Below are 18,812 nucleotides of genomic sequence, written 5' to 3'. Positions count from 1 at the left end.
TCTAAAATTCATAAGGTGAGTTCAGGTAAAATTGCATTGAAATTTGATCAAAGATAACATTGCCCTCTCCACACATGCGTCAGATATATATATATATATATATATATATATATATATATATATATATATATATATATATATATATATAGATCATGATCATAGATCATGCAGCTTCCCCCAGGGAAACGTGTCTAGGTTATTACAAGGGGCATCGGTTTTCTTTTAAGCCACGTCAATTCGGGCAGGAGCAAAGTTAAAGAAATCAGCCAAAGTTCTGCTGTCAAGAATTCCGTTTTAAACTACGATCCAATATTCTCCTAACCTTCTCAAGCGATTTCTCAAGTTGACATTAACAAGGTGATGCCATTCCATTCTAAACAATGTTTCGGGAGTCACTTTTAATTTAATCGGCGCGTGAGTACCACTTTAAGGGAGAGTATAACGCGCAGTCTTTATTGCCAAATAGACGTGATGATTTAACTTTGATAAGCCAGATTTAACTTAGATTGATGTCAGTTCCGCTGCTGGACACTACAGCTCTGTCCCGGTCTACTTCTGACACATCATAATATTACGATAAAATCACCCATTCTTTTCAGTATATATTTTAAGACAAAATTCAGCCCCAATGGTTTTCTAATAAGATGTATTTCCAAGTTGCCATGCTTTTCGCTTTTAATCACAATACATCTTAATGCTTCAGAAAGTCTTCCTTAAAATTCGTTCAAACTCCGAGAATGCAAAATTACCTTCAATGAGAGCATGAGGGAAATACGGTTAGCTTCAGCAAGGGTTGGGTTGTTGACCGCTTAGCAGCAGTTGAATTGCAAAGAGACAGCCGATTTCGCATGCGGGTTTTCAGCTCATCTCTTGCAAAACTCTACGACGTATTTAAGTAGCGCATTCGGTATTATATCTCGTTATAATTCATTTCCCCTTGCAGTCTGCAGTTTCCCAGATGACGATTGAGTGTTTTGTATATTTTCAGTGGAATTTTACCGGTTTTTGAATCGGTAACCTCCAGTCTCTAAGTCTCGCACTCACTGGACTGAAAAGCACCGGGCACCTTCACATCGGTTCTAAGTTTCCACAAATCTTGTTAGCTTTGGAGAATGGAAATATTACAAAATATGGCCCTCAAAAAAGTGGTTGAAGTTGCAATATTTTACTTAACAGATAAGACACAGAATGGAGGCAGTGGTCGGCCGCGCTTCGTTGACGGCAGAGATAGGGTAGGCGTTTGAGTGTGTACGTCAAACCACCACCGAGGGTGAGAGTTCACAGCACACTTTAATTCCAAGGAAAAATATGTCACTCTTGAGAATCAAAAGCCACATTTCCACGAAATATCAAAAACTCACACGCACAACCCTGAGCAACGTAAAGGTCCACTTTCATTGCGACAGGTTTTGTTAAGCAACTACCATCAAAGTTATCCTTTTTCTCATTAGCGATTCGTTGATAATTTTCGTTTGACACTCATTTTGACTTTAAATTAAACCACTTGGCTTTTCCACATAAAAAACTTTTATTTACGACCTAGGTTTTGTTATGTTACCATAACAAAACCTAGGTCGTAAATAATAGTTATTTGTTACCATAACAAAACCTAGGTCGTAAATAAAAGTTTTTTATGTTACCATAACAAAACCTAGGTCGTAAATAAAAGTTTTTTACGTGGAAAAGCCAAGTGGTTTAATTTTACGGTCGATATGAAGAACTTCCACCAAGTGACGCCAGAAACTGTTTTATTTGCCACTCATTTATTATTATTTAAATGAAAGGTAAACTTTTACGGAAAAGGAATTGAAATTTAAAACTTTCAATGAATTTCAAACATACATCCACAAAATGTTCATCCTTGCGTTGTATTTTATCTTCCTTTAAGTTAATACGCAAGTTGTCAACCTTTAAAGCCATGGTGAAGTACTTTAATGCTTGCGCCATTGTAATTGAATTTCATACAATCCTATATTTCACCGTGAATATTCGATCAGAATTGGCCATGCTTAATTTAAAGTCAAATTTACTGTAAAGATTAAATAATTTTAAAAATATCATACACTCATTAATCACGAGGAAATAATACCACAATAATAAGGTAGTGAGAAGAGTAACGACGGACAAATCGATAGTAGTTTATTGATACGGGGGATCGCTGTGGTGGGGGGGCTAACATACAGGCTTCCCACCGAGAGGGCCCCCGTACCCGGGCCCCGAGAGGGCCCGGGTTCAAATCCAAGAGACAACAAATATTTTTCAGTGGTATCTCGATCCCTCCTTGAGGTGCTTTGTGGAGGGCACTCTGAGCGAGTACACCGTCCATCGGATGGTACGTTAAATGGCGAACCCCTTGGCGCCTTTAGACAAGAGTAGGCTAATACCGACGCTGGGTTTCTCTCTCCACCCTTACTTTCTCATCCATCCCTAACCGTGCAAATTGACAAATGACCTTAGCTGTCAGTCGCCTCTCATAAAAACTATTACTACTACGTGGCAATATAAGTACAACATGAAAAGTCTGTAAATTTCATTACATAAGCATGAAACTGAGGCCAGAGACTTTTGGGTCGCGAGACGAAAGTTTTCTAAATGGGCACGAAAACCAAAACATCGGAACTGTCGAATACTTTTAGCAAAATACGATCCTTGAATCGAGACATATTTTTGACTCCACAATTAATACGAAAGATCAATATATTTTGTTGGCGAGTGCATTTTTTACACTCACATCATATTTGTCGGTAACCCATAAAACAGAAGACTTTCCTCGCTTTCGATCATATCACCTTCTCCTAGCAGTCATCTATACCTCACGCAAGAAGCTACGACATTCATGCCGGAAACAAATGGACAAATGATGTGATTAAAGTTCAAACTAAAATGCTACTATTAGTTTGCATGTGCTGATGGAGACACATATGCCGTAAAAAATCAGTTACGTCAACGCGAAACGCACACAATTAAGTAAGAATAAAACATCAAAACAGCCAGATGATGGAACACTGTTAAATAACATACCTTGAATCGTGAGAACCTCTCTTGAGCGTGTTTCTTCGATAAGGTACGTCGCTGTGAATCGAATCCTCAAATACAATGTACACGACCGTCCAATCGCTCTCGAGGAGGTTTTTACGGCAGCACTTGTGGATACTTGATAGAAGAGCTCTGTCATATCCTCCTGCCTATTCCATCATCAACTTTTAATCAAAAGAATTTGTACAGTAAACTCTATGACCTTGTTTTAGTAGGCCAAAGGTGAAGAATCTTTTCATTCCAGTTGGCCAACGTTGAAATTGCACGAGATCACAAGGGCCAACATTTTCAAATAACTTAAAAAACAGGGAATCACATTCAATCACGTTGACGAATCGATGGAAAGTCCAGTTGCACAATAAGTTCTACATAACTAGCGTTCCTCTACACCACGCCTTCTGAGATTATCCTGATTCTTCTGGGAAAGAAACGTCACGGGCTTCCCTCGCATTGGAGGCCAACCAACTAGGGTGGGTGGCTCTATTCATGCATACACTCCCAGCACTCTGCACGGTGTCAAGGCCAGCTGCAGTATTTCACGTCAAATTGAGGATTGACTTGTCAAACGCGGTCACTTGCACTCGTCCCAACCAAAATGAGTCACTTCACATGACGTATATAGTTAACCCCTCCCTCTCGCACTCATTTCCCCTCTCGAATCTCGTCATCGGTCAGCTTTTCACGAGCGGACAGAGTACTATCAATGTCTCCGAGCTATAGAATGGACCTTAGAAAAAAAAATAGCCTTAAAGTTCTCACCGTTGCCATTTGAACTCAAAAATATCTTTTCTCAAGTACTCTCACTTTCGAGAAAAGGCGAGAAGTGGTTATTCATTCATGGCTCAGAATGCGGGAGACTGCGATTGGAATCTTATCGGAAGAAATTGATTCTTCTGAAGCATAAACGTATTTCCATGCGTGTAAAAATGTTAACCACTACATTACTTCCTATACGAACTGGATTTTGTTGCTGCATCACTCTAAAATTTTCCACAAGTGACCGTTTTAAATACGCAAAGGCATTACTCTTTTAAGCCAAGGTAGTCTGATGAATGAGGGACCGACCGAATTAATACGAGAAAACGTTGTCCATGAATAGTGGCATCTATTTCATAAGACCGCAATAATAGGTTTTGGCTTAATAATTAAGGGTAGAGCTCACTAAGAATCAAAATCTACGGCATACGAAATTAATGAATTCATTGTTAAGCAGGAAGCCAGTTACTTCCATCTTACTACCAGCTGTTCCCTGTAGTTCCCTTGCTCCCAGAAAATCACACAAATTGAGCTGAAGTTGGGAATACCCATCATCTGAATTTGTACAATGGGTTCATCGACAGGACAACACCCAGTAGACGAGTACCCTTTCTTCATACAATAACTTTATTTATTGATGTCATACAATAATTGAGAAATACTCCTGAAAATATAAAATTAATTCATTATTACCATCAATATAGTATTTCAATCCTAAGATTGAATTACTTCAACCCTCCATTCTTGTCTATTCAGTGTAAATTCCCTCCCCAAATAGCTTCTCTGTTTTAAGCTCTTCTTAATTTGTCCAATTTAACTTTCCTTTGGTCTTCCTCATGGGATCTTCCCTTCAATTTTCACTTCTGATTTCACTAATTAATTGTGCTTCAAGATGTGTCTACTCCATCTAGCTCTTTCTTTCCGTAGAGTTCTCCATATGGTACTTCTCGTATACTACCTCATTCCTCATTTTTCCATCCATTCAATCTTCAACATTCACCTCCAGCACGATTTTCCAAAGGCATCTATTCTTTCCTGGTTTTTTTCCAGTCTTCTATATCCCTGATCCACAGAGCACCATGCTCCTAATGAATGTTTTTATCAACTGCTTCCTTGGATGCAAACTTAGGTTGTTTGAACACATTAGTCACCTCTTCTTCACAAATACTTCCTTAGGTATTAGGCCAAACTAAATACAATGAATGAATTGAAAACATGAGTGGGAAACATTTATTAAGAAAATAATTCCTAGCTATTGAGAAAATACTTTTTTTTAAATTGCTGGCAATATGCCCTGAAGAAAATGCACATCGTAAATTGTTGAATTATTTTTGCCAACAGCTAATCATAAGGTAAAATGAGAAGTCATCAATGTCTGTTGAAGTATAAAAAAAGATTACCATCAATTACCAAAAACAATAACCAAGAGTAGCTTTATGGAAAATCTTTTATAATTTTTATTTCAATGGTCATAGATGTGTTCTTTGCTTACAAAGTTATAGCATCCTAGTCATTGGAACATAATACTATGCATATGCACTAATGGGTAATAATTTTTTGTATTTTACCAGCCATTAGTGTTAAGCCATTACATTATCTTTTCCAGAGCTTAAATGGAGATGGTTTGTGTGGGCTGCTTACACACATTACCAATAATTGGGTCATTGAGGATTGAATTCCTTTGAATTTTTCAATTTCAACATTTTTTCCAGCAAATTCATTGGTACAGTACTGAATTGAGGTAATTATACAGTAATGGGATACAAATAATAGATAAGTAAAGAGGAGAAATTTATGCCTGACAATTTTTGAAGATGTTATTAGTACATGAAGTAAGATAAAAAAAGGCATCTAATGATATGGAAAGTTGATACTTAAATGTTACACAATTGATAAGAAAAGAAGAGGAAACTTCTAGCAAGTTCCTTAACTTTACTTAATTACTCTGATTAACTGAATTTGTTCTCATTTTTTACTGTGGCACATCCCCTGAAACATTCATAAATTAAATAAGCACTGCTACAAATTCCTTCCATTAGTATTGTCATATTAATGGAAACAAGAATATATTTTTGCTCTTCATTTTTGCCAGGGAAAGTTTTAGGGAAATTGTGGGTCAGCTTAATTCTTAGGTTATGGATATTAATTGAAAAGTATTCTTTAAAATATTTTTATTAATTTACTTAAAAGTCAATGAACAATGAATGGTTATTTACAATGATGAGCACATTAAATTAAAATGAATGAATTATGGATATCACAGTGTTGATTCAACACTAAATTATGTACATTAATGACTATTTTCACATCAAATTGCTTCAAGTTCTTATTGATTATAATTATTTATAGGCACTTTTAAGAGTCTCAAGGTTCAAAAACAAGCACCATCCCCTCATTAGGTTCCATTACAACAGCATGAATATCCCTATAAAAAATAGAAAAGTAAAATGAAAATTTTTTCCATTTTCTTACAGCATATTGTTTATGTTACATTAAACGTGAATCATAAAATTTTATGTGCAAGAGGTTTTTAAATCAAGAGCAAAAAAAATTTTTTTAGGCATTTTATTTTATAGCAAATAAGCCTCATATCCAAGTAGATGCCCACCTATTTCAGTAACATATTGACATTTTTTCTTATGTTAGCATTTACTTCACAAAATATAAATATATATTGCACATGATAAAAAATACCATGCTTAGGTAGCAGTATAAAAAAGATTCCCGTGTATAATTCATAAAGAATAATACATATTTAATGCAAGCAAATTTGTTTGTGAGAGATAATTTTCAGCTATAGTGGATGACATACTTTTTTAAATTTGACCTGTTTCTAAAAGATATAATACAGTCCAAAAGTAACAGTGTGCTTTATTCTTTTCCATCTAGTTCCAAATGTTCAATGTTTTGTAATAAAACCATTCAAGAGAACTAAGTGTATACTATGCATTCAATGTAATTTTCCATTTTTTTCATAATACTCTCATTTTCACAAATAAATATTATTTATGCATGAAGTAAGAGTAATTATATTGGGCATAGCTATTCCAACTCCCCCCAGAAAGGAAATTTTTGTAAAAATATTTTAGAAAGAGATTGCGAATACACATTTGTGATTTTAGTATTTCAATCATAAAATGTTGCAACATGAAAATAGTTTGGATCTTAGCATTTAATTTTTTTGAGGTATTCATCATTTCTTAATAGGCTGACTAAGAGATGCCATTATTTTTTATTTTAAATTCACATAAAATCCCATGCATGATTACAAATATTTTACCACTATTCAAATAGAATAAATTCTGATCAATTTTTTCGCTAAACTAAAGATCCTAAAACGGAACTCCAGTGATGTAGATTTATCTCATTGACCCAAACAATCTTGTTTAGTCGATTCCTATGTAAATGACACTAAATTCTATGGTTTTTGGCACAACTTGATGGAACGTCATTTAGAAAAGTGAATAATAACAACTTTGTAAGTTCCACTGATATTTATTTGAAAAAAATTTGAAAAATAAAAATCAGTGGAACTTTAAAAGTTGTTATTATTCACTTTTCTAAATGAAAGAATATTGTGCATTATAAAGTGACAGAACTGCAACCACCACCACTACTATTAACCTGAAGGTTTGTTTGATAGGCGAGGGTAGAGCCCACCCAATACTCAGCCTAACATTGCGTGAAATGCATGCATCAGGATTTGGATGCCAGTTAGCTGTTAGGGGTGCAGCTTGTGTTAAGTCGAGAGGCATCACCTGGAATTGAACCTGGACCTTCCAGTCAGTAGTCCAGTGTTCCACTCACTGGACTACCATGCCCTAATACTGCAACATAAGCAGGTTTATATCCCACCCTTCTGGAGGACTTTAGTCAAACCTCTGACAACTGGGAAAATAAAATGAAAGTATATTTTGGCACTGAAACAACTATGAAAAGCTGATCTAGTGCCAAAGTACAGGCTCCATGTTGCTATCTCATGGCTCCATAAAATCTTATCATCATTGAGCCTTCGACTTTACACTTATAGTATATAACTCAATGTAGTCAGTTTTGAACAACATTTCTAGAATGAATATATCCTATCTCCAGGATAGAAGTGTAAGAATCTGGACTATAACTAATATAAAATGTTTTAATATGTTCTCTTTGGGAAATAAATCCAAGTTCATAGAAATCAAAAGTAAAACTCTTTATATGTTTTCAATGAAATAGGCACTACTTACTTAACATCTGGATCTCTTCTAGGTGATTCAGAACTCTGTACATACACCCTGGCTCTTTCACTAACATCAAATACTCCAAAATCCACCTGCACCTTTTCCTCACTCCAGTTCACAGCTACCAAATACTGAGGGAATCCTGGTTCATACCTATACAGATGGTTTTAGTTGAATGAAAATTTATTTAAGAACATTAATCAATTGATTCATACCATATCATTATCATGTATTAAATGCCAAATTAGATATTAGAGCTTCTCTGGGTATTTTGTGTCCTGTAAAATGATTTGAGATAATACTAAGCAAAACTATAGTATCATAATTGTTTGAGGTTAAATGGGTCAATAAAATAGAGTTGGCTTATTGTTTGATTAATGGTACTGTGCTTAACTAAGGTTTAGAGCAGCGTAAGTAATGGTTCCACTCCAATTTGTTCAATGATTTAAAAAATAAAAGAACATTGATTTAATACAGGAGACGAAACTTGATCCATTTCCAGAGAAATAATTATTGTAATTGAGCTTTTAGTGCATAGGGTAGTTTTGGTGCATGTATTTACATTCTAAACTCTGAATACTCATACATTTTTAGCAGTATCTAGACATTTTCAAGAACATGAGGATGCAATGATTTGATAAAAAATACATTGTGGTTGTTAATCGGTATAAATCACCTTTTCTGTGGCAGTGAAAACCAAACATGCATCTGAACTATTTGAATTGATAATTAATAGATATTTATCAGGGTTTGTTATAAATTATATGACGTTTAACTTATTCAAATATATTTTATTCTGAGTAAAAATATACTAATGGACCGATTGTGATACCTACAGTCCTTGTATGAATGAAAATCAAGTTTTCAGGGACCAAACCACTCAAGTTAATATCTACCATTCCCAAGGGAAATTCAATTTCACTATCTTTGACATATCACACAATTGTAGTCTAATCTGGATACATATAGTATATGCTACACATTGAAATTGATTCTTTACTGCATCATGATTGAAAATTGTTCCCAGAAGTTGAAGGAATAACATTTTATAGCTTACCTTGTAAAAGCAAAGACAGAACCATTGAGTACTTTCGTTTCCAGATTGCCAAATTTTATTGCTGGCTCTTCCCTAGCCTTAGATAATTGCTTGTATACATTCAGATGGCCATCCCCAATTTCTTGAGTTTTGAGAATCTTTGAGGGGTAGTTTTTACTATCTGGAAATTTTGTTGCATCAGAATGATATCCTACAGGGATAATGAAGAGTCAGATAATCTCAATTGGATAATATGCATGTATATGGAGTTATATTTTCAAATAAACAATTTACCATTATGAAATTCCAAGAAAATAAAACCTGCTACTGGAATATTCTTATTTTAAAAATAATATTGCAAACTAAATAAATTTTTCATTCATCGCTATAAAAGGCATCCAATTATTTTTTCTTGATTAAATTTTATCTTTTAAACCTGGTGAATTAACAAAAATCACCAGAAACATGATCTTTTGGTGGTTTACCAACCAGTGTGTTGATGTAAACATCCTGTATTTGTCAGGTTCTCAACTACGTAACTATGAAAAAAAATAATACTGCTACTGAACTAGTTGTATAGATAACATATGCATACCAATATCTTCACCATAATATGTAATAACTGTTCCAGGGAGTAATAGTGCTATCATATTCATTCCATCCACCATATTGGAACCAAGTCTGTCGGCAATTCTCTTCTGACCATAATTTCCAATCTGCAAATGAAGAGGATCAGTAAATGAAATTATATCTCACCTTGTGTGGAGTCATAAAAATCCATTTTCTTTAAATACAAAAAACTAAATTGATGTGTCTAATCATGAAGAATGCCATGTGTCAATATGAAGGTGAGATTCTTACCACCCAGTTGGCTTTTATTCCATGAGGAATGTTGTTTATCCACATGGAGATGGCACTCATTACATCATTTGCAGAAGATGATGAGTTTATACGTGTGATCAGTGGGAAATTATAAAGCAAATCTACCAAAGGCTTGGATCCATTGCTATTGTATTTTGCTGCATATTTCACAGTATCATGGATGCCAGTCATTAGAATCCTGAAAATTACAATACATGTATTCCCATTAGTGTACAGTTCAATTCAGTACACAGCATTTACATAGTCAAAATCAGTGCTAATGCATATTTTTACCAAACCATTTAGCTTAAGCAGATATACACAGATTATTTAGATTAAACATTTTTTTTTAAGGAGAGGATGAATATTCACTAACCTGGGTATTCCATCTGACTTCTTTGAGTAGTCCTCCACATAATTCCTTAAGGCTTGTAAAAGTTTCAAATTTTCTGGCAGTTCATTTGTATTGATATGATTGATCGAATTTTGTGAATCATTAATGGTTTCTAAATGATGGTTAGAACCTATTAATAGCTCATCCCTTAGAGGCAGAACTTCGTGAAGATGTGGAGCTGCATCCAGAGAGAAACCAGCCACGCCAAGGTCTAGCCAAAATGTGAATATATTCTGTAATGGGTATGGGTTGCATTAATTGATGAGCACGTACAAAGAAATTTAAAAATCAACACGATAGATATTAAAATTCTTGGAACTCATTGAATAAACAGATAAAGTTCTTTCCTAAATAATTTTAACAGCATCATGCAAATAATAGATTATCGTGGTAAAGAGAAAACTGGAATGTAGTAAAGAAACTTACAATACGAGTAAAATCAATATATGCTAAGCCATCCCAACATGTCCAATAATAGTAAAAAAAAAATAGTTACACTAAAATAGATATGAAAACTGAGAAAAATTTCTCCCTCGCTATATTTAAAAAATACTCTGCCAAATATCTCTATTTGTTAAATGGGTAACTATATTCTACATTGGAATCCTGACTCCACTGGTTCAAAATTTGTAGAGCTTTAGATTTAGGAATCAATATCACCTTTATTGTGACAAGATTTCTAGGTACTGTTGGATTTTGGGATCCTTCAAATTATACCTTGTCATGGATCAACAGCCTTGAAAATATGCACTCTAATAAAAATAGCTATATTTTCCCACTGAAATGTCCATATGTCCTTAAAGGACATATGGGCATCTCTGGAAGGTTGCATGATTATAACTAATTTATGATCTTTGTAAATCGGTGGCTCCAAATACATATGGAGTGCATCACGTCCTAAACTTTATATAATCAGGGATAAGGCTTCCAACTTTTTACTTATTTAGAAATTTTCAAGTTAAAACTCTAATACACTCCAATATGAAATAGACTTGATTCTAATCAAATACCAATATTAAATTAATAAATGGTAATCAACACTGCTATTTCAACAAATTGTACAAGCTTCAGCTAATTTGATTATAAAGGTAAGGAAAGAGATGTTTCAAATTTTGATCTTTTAGTGTTCCATTTGAAAATTAAAAAAATTCTACATTACAATTGGGGAAATAATATTTCCATTTGATCTGATGTTTCAAGAGTTTCAGTAATAGCTTAGCATAAATTTTCTGCTTTTGACTAAACAAATGCAATTTGTAAGGCTTCTACAAAAAGCGTAACTTACCAGCATTTCCTCAAGAACTTTCTCATTGTGGAAATTTAAATCAGCCTGTCCTTTGGAAAATTGATGCAGGTAAAACTCCTTCCTTTTTTCATTATATTCCCAAGCAGAACCACCAGTTCTGCTTACCTGTTAGAAAAAAATTCAACTCAATTTTAGTGAAGAAATGCATTGATTAATTATGCATGACGTTTTATGATTGGACATCCATATCCACATCTGTTAACTGTCACTCTTAATATGTTAATGCCAATTTTGAATATTTTAATGCAATTTTTCCCTTAAATTCCTACTGGGTGCGAATGTATAGGTAATTTAATTGCATTTGATTATTTTGGTAAGACCATATTCAAGCTCAAGTTTAGCACTGTGCGTGAATTGTGTTAAGCCCATGGCATATTCATCAATCAAACTACTATAGGTAGCCACAATTATGGTTATGATATATACTAATAGAGATACCATCTACCAACAGGAACTTCAACTCAAGGTGAAGGCATGATTCATCAGTAAAAAGCTCTATTGTATGTGAAATTCATATTTTAACAGGATAATGAAGGAGGTCAGTTTCTTCCCCAGAGCTGCCAATGATATCACAGATAAACCCACAGCTTGAATTTACATGGGGGTTCCCAAAAGGATCATCTGGATTTGGCCAATATTAACACAGATTGGGCCAATATTAGCAGACAAAGGTGTTTCATTGTGGATATGGGGAAGAGAATGGCATTATGGGATAACTTTTAACTTATTCAACTAGAGGGAGGAAGACATGTACTCACTTAAGTGAGTAAAATGGTTGCTCATGGTGAAGCTTCAATCTTTTTTAATGAAAGTACTTCAAGAGTTGACTGCATGAAGAATGTGCTGTTATGTGTGTTTATGGGAGGTCGGTTGCTCTTGATAGTAAAAGTAATAATATCTCACCCAATTATTTGGAGGAATTGGATTTCCTTCACCATCAAATTTGTAAGGAGGCTCCCAGATGTAATAATTCGTGTAAGGGTCAATGCGATCAATAGATTTCTGGAACCAGATGTGCTTGCTGCTGGTATGATTAGGCACCAAGTCAATCACCAGTTTCAGGTCTGAAATTAAGTTTTTTAAATACCATCATTATTTTCCGTCATTCACTGAGGTCATTTGATAGCATGCAAGTTATGATCACGTAATTCAAAAAAATTCATAAATAAGATTCAGTTTTAAGGTGCATATATTTCCTTTTTTCATGAAAACATATATTACATTGATGAAAATGAAAATTTTAACATTTAGTTTAATCATAAAGTATTACCTCTCTTCTTCATTTCAGAAACTAATTCCTTGAAAATTTCCAATGTTCCCAAGTCTGGATCCACTGTCTGGAAGTCCTCAACACCAAGTCCAAAATTTTTATTAGGAGATTTGTGTACTGATGACAACCATACAATGTTCACGCCAAGCTCAACAAGGTAGTTAAGTTTCGTAATCAGCCCTGAAAAGAAAACAAAGTGAAGGGATATTTCCTTGGCAGTTGGGCATTTTGATCACTTATTTTTGACTCCTTCAGCAGCCATGACTCAAAATATACATAGACTGAATTCATTATTTTGTTGCTCTATGAAAAATGGAATATTCCTTCATCCAGAGTGAATAGGATGGACCATAAAAAATCCCGTGCTATGATAATTAATTAATCTCACCTTCTCTAAGGTAAAACTTGATTTCACTTAGGATGGGCTAACTTGCCACAGTAATTCTACTTAAAATGTTTTAATGAGCATAGTATGAAACCATTAACGATTAATATATTCCAAATAAAAGTGCTTTTCCAATAAAATGTATCAATTATTCATAGAAAACAATGAAATTTTAGGGTGGTAATTGATTTAGAAGATGGCGTTGAAAGAAATATTTCCAATGTCAAGCATGAATATACATATTTCTCATCAATGGAATATGGCAAAAGTCGATAGTATCAAGTGAATTACTGTAAATTATGCCACCGAATATATTTTCTATCAAATACCTCTTTCTTCTATAATTTAAAGAATTCGGATTACGTGTGCTCTTTGATTAACTTGTTCGGGTGGTGATCTCCTTATTAGATCTCGCTGTGGTCGGTTAAGAGGGAGTCTGCCATTCTAATGTACACCGATTGATTAACTGCATAAAGATACAAAATAACCTCCAAAATCTTGGAAATATACGATATCCCGTCTAACGATAGATGTGAGACACGATCGTGATGAGTCAATCTGGCAATGTCTTACCACTCTAGGTCACGGTCAGTCGAGAAATTTCTTCACGCTTCCTTTTGCGGAAGGTCAAGTTGCACAAACTGGCCGAGTGAGTATAAGAAATCAACTGTATCCAATGTGTCCTTGAGGGTCACATTGTATACAGTTCCAAGGGGAAGGGAAAATCGGGGAAATGAATCGACTGGTGACCTCCGCTGAACTTAGCAAGGGGAGGCGCACCAAACGTTGAGTTCGCGAGGTCGTTAATTCCACGTCTGATGAATGCGAAAACAAAAGGCCTATCGTTGTATGCAAACCAAATGTAAACAAGTCCTGGAGGCGACGCCATTTCACGAATTCAATCTTGAACTAATTTCTGAAATGCCACACGAGAAGAGTGGGATTTGCGTTGCTTTTTCGCTTAAGCAAATTAACCAAGCGGATAAATTGTATTTAAATGATATTTTCTCGATTCGCGAGAGCTCGAAGGACGTTTTATTTACTCCGAAGAAATCGTAGCAATGAAATTTGTATTTCGCAGATGGGATGAATTTGTTTCCACGACTATTTTTGAGTCGTCGCATGTCGAATCCTTCGTAAATATAGCAACATAGTTAGTTAGGGCAAGGTAACTTGTGAATTAGAATTTTGGAAACCACTGCCACGTTTTCCAAATAATTGAATTTAAATTCAAAACATTAGGAATAGGCGCTTAAAATAATTCTTCAATTTTGCATTTCAAGGAAAGAGAATATTTATTTCTAACACAATTTTGTATAGCGTTAACAGATGCCGCAAAATGCGTCTTCAGATTATGCCACTTCCCTCTCATCTATCAAATACTTGAAAGTAGTGAATATAGTACCACCATAAGAAAATAGTCCCATTTTAGTTCTTTGCAACCTGACCCTAACAGCTAACTTCTCTTTTCCCCCACCCATTAAAATCCGAAATTATAATCCTTGTAATGGATGGGGAAAAAAGAGAAGTTATCTTTAGTTTTGACCTCAGTGAAAGAAAATAATATATTTTAGCCGAAAGGTGTTAAAAAAGTCCATTAATATCAATTATGTGAACTCAGAATTAATTCAAAAGGAAATGCTTAAGTCAACATAACAGAAATATTTTAACCCCATGAAAACTCTTAGAAAACACTTGTTCAGTTCCTTAAGGGAAAAAAGAATCATTATAATAGCTAATGAGCAATTAACTTTCTCTAAATGGGATAGAAATTACTAGTTTGAAGCCTTCTTGCTCTCTTTCTCTTTTTGTCTCATAGGTACCAATCAATAATTATTCTTATGAGGACTTTGGTCTGACGGATTGAACTGTTATCATGCCACATTTTTCGTTTATTTCTTTCTAATAAAATAAATGTGTTAGGTTAAAAAAATGACGGGAGAATTATGTAACGAATAAAATTAATAATTAGTCACAACGTTATTACTATTAAATTAACTTCTTTATTTAATGTTTTACCCGTTAATATCCAAGTCTGGTAAAGAAGTACTTATGTACGCTTTACACTTTTAGACTTCACTTCGTGGAATTGTTTGATGTCCATATTAAATAGTTACCAATTCCTTATATAACCCACCCTTATAAAAATGACAATATCTCTTCACTTATTTTTTTTAATGCTTGAAATAATAAAAACCCGTCATAATATGTACAATGTGTATGAAACACATTTGCAGATTACTATCAAATAAAACCCATGAGAAAAGGAAAATATTGGTTGAGGCGATCAGGATTGAGAATATTCGATCAATGCGTACCCACTTCTTTTCCCACCAATAGAATGTCATTGAACCGCAATACTAGCCCGTTGGGCAATTGTGCCCTTTGGCCATTTTTTTCTAGTGAAACGACAGGGCTTAGTCAACAACCGAGGATAGCAGCACCGATGAGAAAATGACGGTTATTTTTGTCTAGGAAAGACTTGAGGAGAAGGGGAAGGATGAATTTCAATTCTAGTCACTCTTAAAGAAGAGTTTGGAAGGTCATTAAACGGCTAAGCTCATTCTGTCAACAGTGTTCTATCCCAAAAACTTTGTTCGGCTACTTGGAATTGCAGGTGTACTAAATAGAGATCGGATAGACACTGTAAAAATTCTGGTATGCCCAAGAATCCAGGGTGTACTTTCAAAGAACTACGAAGTCTTACCCAGCCATTTTCCCTTCATTTCTGTACAGATAAAAGGGTGTCTTGTACCATGAATGATACAATACACATATCTCCATGGTGTAATACACGAATGGTAACATATGTACTTTGGCATTACGCAGGATCGCACATTTAAAGATTGGAGTTTAGGAATCAATGATTCTTGAGCCAACAACAGGGAATTTTCACAGCATAAAAATTACAAAATTAATTAAACATTTATGTAAATGAATGAGAAAACACATTTTTGCTAAGTGCCCCATACATCCACCAGTGTAACTGGTAGGTTTATCTCTTATTTTCCATTTTCCTTTTTTTTTGAGCCATATTAACTGTGCAGATCGTAAGGCATCCGATGAATTGTATGCGTTCTCCATAACTCCTAAGATGAATTTTACCGACACTATAACCTCCACGGAATGTGAATTGTAAACGTCCATGCTAAGGAAGGCGTTTTTTTTTGTCCCGCACCCATTGTGGGTTACCTAAACTAACAAGTTCTCATATCTGGACAGTTTCATAGGTAAGTCTTGCCTCGATTCATCGTAATATTTCTATTGATAAATCTTTTGATGAATCAAATGACAAATAAATCAATTAACTGGTAACCCTCTAAATTAAATGTAGGTTTTAGACGATCCCTGGCAACAAATATATAGGTACTAGTAGCTCGTATTCCTCCAATCGTTTTACCTGCAATATGTCCTCTTTAGTTTAATAACCATCATGAATACGGTTGCATATAAATACTTAGCCATGATTGTCTATACCTTTAATGTAAACTGACTGCCAACGGTCACCACTCCATATCCCCTTTCCTCTCTTCTCCCTCAAATCCGTACCCTCAGTCTCTGACTCTTACTCTGGAGGTGCCATTCAAATATTCAAGATTTCAAAATAGTTTTTGTGGTCATTATTACATTCATCTCCATTACAATTTCTGTAATTGAGTAGTAGTAGTAGTTTTTAGGGGAGCCGACCGACAGCTAAGGTCATTTGCGCCATAGGGGATGGACAGGAAAGGGTGAAGGGTGGAGAGAAACCCGGCGTCGGCATTAGCCTACTCTTTACGAAAGGCGCCAAGGGGTCCGCAGCTTAACGTCCCATCCAACGGACGGCGTACTCACTCTAAGTGCCCTCCACAAAGCACCTCAAGTAGGGATCGAGATACCTCTGAAAAATATTCAACACCGCCGGGATTTGAACCCGCGCCCTCAGGGTGGGAAGCCAGTACAATAGCCCCCGCACCATCTCGATCCCCCATCTGCAATTGAATATGTTATCTTGGATATGATCACAAAGTGGAACGTGAATATGGTCACAGGCGTGAACATGGAACATGACACGATAATAAATCACAGTGAAAGACTAGGTCTATACTTCCAAATGGCAACGATATCCCGATAGAGGCGTATTCTCGATTCGATTTTTTCTCTAAAATATCGTCCACTCGTGCGTACAACATAGGCCACTCACCTCTCAAGTCTCCCTTGCCGGAGTCGCCGCAGCAGAAGGCTCCCGCCTCCACCCTGTAAACCAGCCCGTCGACCCCGGCGCTTCGTCTGGCCCTCATGTAGTTACCGCAGGGCTTCCTGGCAGCCCCCACGGCGGCCACCGCCAGCAGGCTCACCCAGAGTGCGAACAGGGAGAGGAGGATGACAGTCCGGACGCGCTTCCAGAAGGGGTCCGAAGCGTACGCCCTGACGCCCTCCACATTGAGCGGCTGCCGCGAGGGGCACGGGATCAGCGGCGAACCGGCCTCCGCGTCCGTATCGGTCATCTCCAACCAGTGAGGTTAGGGGATCTACGTAGGGTGCGGAGGGCGAGAGAAGCGATAGAAGCTGCGAAGCCTTCGACGGCCTGGTGTGCTTGTGGCGATCTCGATGGGGATCCCGGGTGGCCATTAAAATCCTCTTCTCCCCCTTCCCCCTCCTCTCGTCCCCTCTCCACTTCCGAGCGCCGTCCCCTACGCACACACGCACTCGCGGTCGCTGATAAGGGTGGCCTCGTAAGGATTGAATAGATGGGAGGAAGGCTCCCTCGGCGAGCTCGGAGGGAGGTCGTTTCTCTCCAGGGTTGCCCTGGTCTACGGCAAGGGTGAAGAGGGAAGAGTGGTGGTGCATCTCCCGACACGATATGGGTCAGTTATCTTCTAAAAACAACGGTGAAGAGTTACGGAAATCTACTAGTTTCGAAGGCGAATAGCGCCGGAAGAGGCGGAGCGGGCGAGCGCCAAGGGTTTCGGTAGCATCTCTCTCTTCTCCCCTGCGACTCAAGGAACTGGTCACTTATCCAAACAACGGTGATAAATCCGAATCCAAACCCGTTGGAGCTAGTGAGGGTAGAGATCACCTCGTAACTAAGACCTGCCAAAACAAGTCAGAGCAAACAACCCGAATGCTAGTTTTAATTTTTTATATATACCCAGCAAGCCACTGCCAGGGTGTGTGGCAGAGGCAGGTACGTAATAGGTACGCAGAAGTGTAGTTTGGGCAAGTACAAGTAAACTTCTCCTGGTTTCATCCTTACCTAACCATAGAAATCAGCATTGGGTCACCCAATGCGAACTAAGACCTATTAAACCAATCGGAAGTTTATTTCTTTGTGTCACTATTCGCTTTTCTAGGAAGAACTGGGACCCTACAAAACCACACAGGTTTGGAGAAGCTGGTTTGAGAAGCATCAACCGGAATCGATCCTGCGGCCTCCGTTCAGCGACAGAACATTCCACCCACTGGGTGACCACTCCGAAAGAGGTCGAAAATCTGTAAGTTATCACCAAAAGAAAAAAATTCTACTTGTTAAGTGCGCCATTTTGTTATATTTTCTTAATCAACACTC

At 36.5% G+C, this 18,812-nt stretch overlaps 1 protein-coding gene across 1 annotated transcript; it reads right to left on the bottom strand.

The window, feature by feature from the left end:
- Positions 1-6,011: 6,011 nt before the first annotated feature.
- On the bottom strand, positions 6,012-17,811 carry LOC139698912 (maltase 1-like). The gene is made up of 10 exons (XM_071597867.1): positions 17,448-17,811; positions 12,880-13,059; positions 12,513-12,673; positions 11,589-11,714; positions 10,286-10,536; positions 9,910-10,108; positions 9,644-9,764; positions 9,070-9,259; positions 8,019-8,165; positions 6,012-6,217 (listed from the first exon to the last, which is right to left on the bottom strand). Exons 1-10 carry the CDS (start codon positions 17,749-17,751, stop codon positions 6,157-6,159), a joined length of 1,740 nt encoding a protein of 579 aa, XP_071453968.1. The 5' UTR covers positions 17,752-17,811; the 3' UTR covers positions 6,012-6,156.
- Between the last annotated feature and the right edge of the window lie 1,001 nt (positions 17,812-18,812).

This window comes from Hetaerina americana, unplaced genomic scaffold (assembly GCF_022747635.1).
Source record: "Hetaerina americana unplaced genomic scaffold, ioHetAmer1.1.p SCAF_9, whole genome shotgun sequence".
Lineage (NCBI taxonomy): Eukaryota > Metazoa > Arthropoda > Insecta > Odonata > Calopterygidae > Hetaerina > Hetaerina americana.
Note: the sequence above shows the minus strand (reverse complement) of the source record. Positions and strands in the feature narration are given on the sequence as shown.